At 44.5% G+C, this 7,500-nt stretch overlaps 1 protein-coding gene across 1 annotated transcript in view; it reads right to left on the bottom strand.

Annotated features, from left to right (window-relative positions):
• The window catches only part of LOC125024554, a 25,993-nt gene that overhangs the window by 12,193 nt on the left and 6,300 nt on the right, over positions 1–7,500 (bottom strand). Inside the window, exons 3-7 of the mRNA XM_047612357.1 lie at positions 6,491–7,117; positions 4,454–4,557; positions 4,223–4,342; positions 3,323–3,468; positions 3,149–3,201 (exon numbers count right to left, since the gene is read on the bottom strand). Coding sequence (XP_047468313.1) covers positions 3,149–3,201; positions 3,323–3,468; positions 4,223–4,342; positions 4,454–4,557; positions 6,491–7,117 — 1,050 coding nt within the window. The remainder of the gene's footprint in view (positions 1–3,148; positions 3,202–3,322; positions 3,469–4,222; positions 4,343–4,453; positions 4,558–6,490; positions 7,118–7,500) is intronic.

Consider the following 7,500-nt stretch of genomic DNA (forward strand, 5'->3'; position numbering starts at 1 on the left):
CAGCCGCCTGTCTTCGTCGTACAATCCGGAACAGTAAAACAACTAGCTGAGTCCTTTTTCTGCCTCTGAAGTCAACACCCATGGAGGCACTGGTGGTATTCCCTACCGTATGCTCCGTCACCTACCATCTTCCTCTCTATCTTTCTTATTAACCATTTTCAACCACATATGGATGACATATTCTTGAAACCCAATACATCGGGTCCCCTCTCTCAAGATTACCGCCCCATCGCTCTAACTAGCTGCTTATGCAAACTACTAGAGCGAATGGCGAACTTCCACTTGATGTGATATCTTAAATCTCACAATCTTCTCTCTCCGCTGTGCCCAAAGTACAGCTGACCCCCTTCCTCATTCCAAAACATATATTAGATCTGCATTTGTACACCATGCATCCATATTAGCCATATTCTTTGACCTAGAAAAAGCATATTTTACCACATGGCGGTACCATATTCTCCAGCAATTATCCTCCCTAGGCGGAAACATGGGTGTTTTTATAAAGTCTTTCCTCTCCAAACGCACTTTCCAGGTCAAAATTACCTCTTGCACATCATTTTTTCCTGAGTTCCAAGGCGCATTTGCTCCTCTGTTTTTCCAGACTCACCGAAATCAGATATCCCCCATTCAGTCCTTCTCACCCATTTCCTTGACTATGTTTCCATTTATTCCTCTAGTACCCATGTTTACACTAATGGCTCCAAACCACCTCTGGTGCTGGTTTTGCAGTAACCTTCCCAACTCGCACTTTTAAATACCCCCTCCCTTCTGAATCCAGTGTCCTTATTACAGAACTGTACACACTCTTTCATGTCTTAAAACATATATACTCGCTCCCTTCTTCCTCTTTCACTATTTTTACCGACTCCTGTAACTCATTATCTCTCATGAAGTCTATGCACTCGACCAACTCCTTGTCTGTAAGATTCAGAACTGGTTGTTCTACCTGTCTATATGCCATAAATCTATCAGATTTTGCCGGGTGCCCAGACATGTTGGAATCCCTGGCAATGAACAAGCAGATACCCTAACACTCCGCTGCTCTCACGTATTCCAACTACGAATTATTACCCCCACTTTAAGACCTCCCTTTATACCAGGTGGCAATATTTCTGGTCAGGTCTTCGTACTAATAAATTACATACTGTAAAACTATCAATCTTTTCTTGGCCAGCTCCATTTCAGACGTTGGGAGACGGCTTTCGCCCACCTACATATTGGCCACACCTAACACATTCCTATCTGATGTCACGTTCTGATCTGCCCCTATGTTCCCTATGTAATGTCCCTCTTTCAGTTCTACACAATCTATTGTCCTGTCCAAACTCTGCTACAGCCTGTATCTCTGATTTTCCCCACTTTTCTTCCCTTTACTGACCTCCCAACCTATTAGACATATTTACGGAATCCCATACTTTATGCTTCAAAAACCTGTTCTTCTTCCTCAGACACATACATATCCCTTACTAGTGATGGAAGATATAATCTTCGTCGGTGTATCCCGTTCTCATTCCAGTTTAACTTTCAGGTCAGCATAATTTAAATTTTCTCAACTTTGCTGCTGCGTTGTGGTCTGTTGGCATGGCTACGTCAGTGGTCCATGCAAACTGCCCTTACAACTGTCAGACGTATGACAGATGGACTTCTTTACAGTATTAGATGCGAGGGTTTCATCCAGAGCTGCCATTAGACTTTCCATATTATTCTTTAATTCCTGGCATCACCAGTTTTCTGCTCTCTCTACTTGTTTCCTGTATGATTCCTTTCCCTTAGTCTCCTCTTTCTTGTCACACTTACTTAGTAGCATCTTGAAGCCAAGCAAGATCTCTGCTATTCACTAAGTAGAAATGTAGCGTCCTCTGCTCTGCAGCAACGCTCTCGGCTATACCAATAAGACCCTTCTCACTATCTTTCAGGCTTGCAACATTCGCCTTAGACTATCTTTCAGGCTCGCAACATTCGCCTTAGTGTCGTTCTAAGTCATCCATCTCCTCCTGATTCCAGGCAATAATAGCTGCGCTGTATCTGTCGACAGCAACGATGATAGCACATACACGGTTTCTGGAGCTTCCATTCCAAAACTTTCCCCGTCGAATCCAGATGTCTTAAGGACCCGTTCCTTCACCTCCCCTGACAAAATGCCATATGGTTCAAGTGTCCCCAGGAACTCATGTCTAGGTTCATCCAGGTCTGTCATTCGTTCTCCGCCGGGTAACTCTATTCCCTTGCTGCTCTCATGCTTTCATTTCTATTTCTGCTTTGTGACTGTAGCACATTTTGTGAACCCCGTCTCCGTCCTAATGGCTGTGCTCACTAAATGTTGACAGAAGGTGTCGATCTCATCCTCCATTCTAGCAAATCGTTGTAAATTATATATGAATAAAAGATTCACCTTTTCTCCAAAGAGTCTTCCATCCCCGCACTATTAAGCACCATAATCAGAGGTTTCAGAACGACCGCAAGAAATAAGGGAGAAAGCGAGACGCCCTAAAAGATGTCCCGCTTCATGTCACACTTTCTCTATCTCGAAGATAAAGATATCTTTCACTTCTCCAAGATAAAAATATCTTTCACTTCTCCAAGATAAAGATATCTTTCACTTCTCCAAGATAAAGATATCTTTCACTTCTCCAAGATAAAGATATCCTTCACTTCTTCAAGACAAAGATATCTCTCCTTTCTCCAAAATAAAGATATCTCTCCCTTCTCCAAGACAAAGATATCCTTTACTTCTTCAAGACAAAGATATCTTTCACTCGCCATGCCTTCCTCATCAGGTGGCTAATATCCTCACCGACTTTAAACGGCTTTAATGTTTCTCTATCTATATCATCCGCCTTTTTGAAATCAGTCAACGCCATTCCTAAGTCGGTTCTTCGGAGTTCGTAAGACGGTCTTGTCTGTGGCCGGATTGTCTTTGGTCCCCTTTTGTCCCTGCGCCCTTTCTCCGTCTTATCATTATCGTTATCACTATTGTCATTATTTTCATTATAACTTTTAATTTTTATTATCATCATTATTAGGAGTAGCATTGCAGTTAGCATTATTGTTATTATCACTATTATTGTCATTATCACTATTATCAGAATCCCTATTATCATTATCATTATCAATACCACCACCACATCTGCCTCCCTTTGCCTCTCACCCGTCCTGCTCGCCGACGAAGGCAGACGACGCTCGCTCTCGACCTCCCACGACCTGGCCGAAGAGGAGAGAGATCAAAGTCAAAGTCAAAACACTTTATTCCATTAGTTACAATGGTCCCTTTTTTAGATACATAGATGGTCACAGGGCACGGTGATATAGGATAAGCGCTTACCTTGAGGACGTTCCTGGCGGGGCTGCAGGGGAGGGGGGCCAGTGACACGGCGGAGGGCACCAGGTCGGCCACGGGGGCAGGGAGGGGGCACGTGAACAGGAAGGGCATCTGGCGTCCGGGGTCCTTTCCTTGGTAATCGATATGATCTGGTTTTTTTTTTTTTTTTTTTTTTTTTTTTTTAGAAAGAGAGAGAGAGAGAGAAGTGATTAGTTAATTAGTTTACTGGAAATGCACGAATAGGATAAAAAAAAAGGCGATAAATGCACAAATAAGGTAAATGATCAATGTGCAAAAGGGATGGATTTGATAAATGCACGTTTAAGATCAATGATAAATGCTCTTTCTCTCTGGCTTTCTCTCTCTCTCTCTCTCTGTTTTTTATTTTCTCTCTCTCTCTGTCTTTTACTCTCTCTCTCTCTCTCTTTCTTTCTCCTTCCCTTGTTTCATGTAAAACAAATAGATACATGAATTGATAAGATAAATTGGGAAATGAATGAGTATATAATTATTGCAAATAAATATACGGATAAATGCGATGAAATAAAATTTAAATAAATTAATGAATAAGACAAGATAAGAATAAATTAAAAGGAATCGGAAATCAAGTATAAAGTAAATGAGAACAAAAAGTAACAGTACAGACCTCTTTGTAATTATAATCATTGTTATTTTGAAAAAAAAATATTTATGCTTTTATTTCTTTCCTTTTTTTTATTTATAAACCAACGATGATTTCCAAGTGTTTTAGAACCCATTGCGAAAGGGGGAAGGGGAGAGCTTATCCTGATTATTAGTCTTCCTCCTCCTCCTCCTCCTCCTTCTTCTTCTTCATCGTCGACATCCTCCTCCTCCTCCCCTTCTCTCTCCCTCCCCCCCTCCCCATCTCCCCCATCGCCTCACCGACGTCGACCACCCTGGCGGCCACGGGCGCGGCGCGGGCGTCGAACCACAGCTGGCACCACATCGAGTCCGGGTTCTCTCGCTGGCTCATCCCCAGGATCCTCACGCACGGGGGCAGATCTGGCCACACGCAGAGTTTACATATATATATACACACACACATATATAAACTGACAAAAATGAGTACACACACGAATTCCAGACCCAAAAGAGACGCCAACCCGCCCTCACCGGTGCCCGTCCTCGGGTCGTAGAAAGCCGAGTACAGGAAGATGCTCTCGCCCGCCTCGGCGCCTCCGGCCGCCTCCTGCCACACCTCGTTGTGCCACGCGACGCTGCGTCGGTCGGGCCGGTTAGAGGCGCGAGTGTGTGTGTACGTGTGTGCGTGCACAGACACACACACACATATGTATATAGATAATCATAAGAAATAAGAATCATAAGAAACCTTATGATAGCAAGTTTGATTAACCAAATAACAGAAACTTAAAACTCGAGAATAAGTGATTGAAAATAACCACATGGAATAACTGAACATGAAAACACAACAACCGAGATGAAATAACTGACAATAACGGGAAGTAGATCAAATGGATAAAAGCTGTTTCATTGCCACTCCCTTGCGTCGCCCGGCGCGTGTTCCGACGCCCTCCGTGAACACGACGCATGGAGCAAATGTTAGCCTAAGGAGGCGAAGGGAAAGGGGAGATAGAAGAGGAAGAGGAGGAAGAAGAGGAGGAAGATAGAGAAGGGAAAGAAGAGGGAGAGGAGGAGATAGAAGAGGAAGAAGAGGAAAATAGAGAAGGGCAAGAAGAGGGAGAGGGGGGAGATAGAAGAGGAAGAAGAGGAAGAAGAGGAGGAAGATAGAGAAGGGAAAGAAGAGGGAGAGGGGGGAGATAGAAGAGGAAGAAGAGGAGGAAGATAGAGAAGAAGAAGAAGAAGATGATGAAGAAGAAGAGGAGGAGGAGGACGAAGAAGAAGAGGAAGAAGAGGAGGAGGAGGAAGAAGAAGAGGAGGAGGAAGAAGATGAGGAGGAAAAGGAGGAGGAGGAGGAGGAGGGGGGGGAGGAGGAGGAGGAGGAGGAAGAGGAGGAGGAGGAGGAGGAGGAGGAGGAGAAGAAGGAGAAGGAGAAGGAGAAGGATAAGGATAAGGAGAAGAAGAAGAAGAAGAAAAAGAAAAAGAAAAAGAAGAAGAAGAAGAAGAAGAAGAAGGTAGAGAAGGAGGAGAAGAAGAAGAAGAAGACACATATGCATGAGAATGAGGAAGATGTAGTAGAATAAATTAAAGAGAAGAAACATAAGAAGAAAAGAAAGAAAGGAAACAGGAAGAAACAGAAGAAGAAAAGGAGGAGAAAAAAAGTTGACAAAAATAAAAAGAAGAAAAATAGAAAAAAGATGATCATGAAGATGAAAAAGAAGAAAACGAAGAAGAAGAGAAAAAGATAATCATGAAGAAGATAAAGAAGATGATGAAGAAGAAGACGAAGTAGAAGAAAAAGAAGAAAAAAAGAAGAAGAAAAGAAAGAGGATATGTAGAAGAAGAAGGAAAGAAAAAAGAAGAAGAAAAGAAAAAGAAGAAGAAGAAGAAGTAGAAGAGGAAGCTGTAGAAGAAGAAGAATATGATGATGATGATGAAGAAAAGAAAAGAAGAAAAAAAAGAGAAGAAGAGGAAGAGGAAGAAGTAGAAGAAGAATCCAAAGGAGAAGAAGAAGAAAAAAAGAAAAGAAACAAAAAAGGAAAAGGAAAAACAAAAAGGAGAAGAAGAAGAAGAGGAGGAGGAGGAGGAGGGGGGGGGGGAGGAGGAAGAGGAGGAGGAGGGGGAGGAAGAGGAGAAGGAGGGGGAGGAAGAGGAGGAGGAGGAGGAGGAGGAGGAGGAGGAGGAGGAGGAGGAGGAGGAGGAGGAAGAGGAGAAGGAGGAGGAGGAAGAGGAGGAGAAGGAGGAGGAGGAGGAGGAGGAGGAGGGGGAGGAGGAAGAGGAGGAGGAGGAGGAAGAGGAGAAGGAGGAGGAGGAAGAGGAAGAGGAGGAGAAGGAGGAGGAGGAGGAGGAGGAGGAGGAGGAGGAGGAGGAGGAGGAGGAGGAGGAGGAGGAAGAGGAGAAGGAGGAGGAGGAAGAGGAGGAGAAGGAGGAGGAGGAGGAGGAGGAGGAGGAGGAAGAGGAGAAGGAGGAGGAGGAAGAGGAGGAGGAGGAGGAGGAGGAGGAGGAGGAGGAGGAGGAGGAGGAGGAGGAGGAGGAAGAGAGCCCGCAGTAAGCAGGACGCAGAAGACTCACCCGAACTGAGAGGGCAGGAGGTCGCAGCCGCCCGCGAGGCCTCGTTGGTGCAGGAAAGTCGCCGGGAGGTTGGGGTGAGAAGACTCCAGAAGCTCCAGCGCCGTTGTATTGAGCCTGGGGATCTTCTTCTCGTACTCCTTCGCAAGGAAGAAATCCCTCTCAGTCCGCTCGAAGGCGCAGGAGCACGTGCCGTCGTGAGCGGCTTCGTGACTGTTTTTCTCTTCGTGACTTTTTTTCTCTTCGTGACTTTTTTTCTCTTCGTGACTGTTTTTCTCTTCGTGACTGTTTTTCCCTTCGTGACTGTTTTTCCCTTCGTGACTGTTTTTCCCTTCGTAACTGTTTTTTCCTTCGTGACTGTTTTTCCCTTCATGACTGTTTTCCTCTTCGTGACTTTTTTTCTCTTCGTGACTGTTTTTCCCTTCGTGACGTTTTTTTCCTTCGCGACCGTTTTTCTCTTCGTTCTTGAATGGGTAATCGGGGTCCACGGAGGTTTTGAGCCAGTTCGAGGTCGTGTTGGCGGGTTCTGGCCATGGCGCGAGCATGAGGGCGGAGTCGTGGGCGGTTTTTAGAACGGCGAAAGTCAGCAGCCATATTGCAGCGAACCAGAGGAGGTGTTTGATGGAGGGCCTGTAGTAAAATAGGAAGGGAATCTATTCGATGCTTTGTTGTACAATGGAAGGTGGGAAGGCGTCCGTTTTGATAGCGAGGACATAGTGATGATGATGATAAGGATAGGAATAATGATGATGATAATGAGGATGATAATGAGGGCAGGAATGATGAGTGATGATAGTTATAATCACAACATCTGCCCCTTAACACGGGTAATACTTTCCATCCAGTGTTATTTCTACTGCCTGTGCTAGTGCTTATCCTAATTGCAATCACCGTCAGTTATGAGAATGATATGGATGATGCCATTAACCAAGTAACTATGACCACTGCTAACAATGCTAATATTTTCGCTATTGCTCTCTGTGCTACAGGCTGTGAAGAAGAAATCGGCAAAA

The sequence above is a fragment of the Penaeus chinensis genome, chromosome 43, assembly GCF_019202785.1.
Source record: "Penaeus chinensis breed Huanghai No. 1 chromosome 43, ASM1920278v2, whole genome shotgun sequence".
In the NCBI taxonomy this organism is placed as follows: domain Eukaryota; kingdom Metazoa; phylum Arthropoda; class Malacostraca; order Decapoda; family Penaeidae; genus Penaeus; species Penaeus chinensis.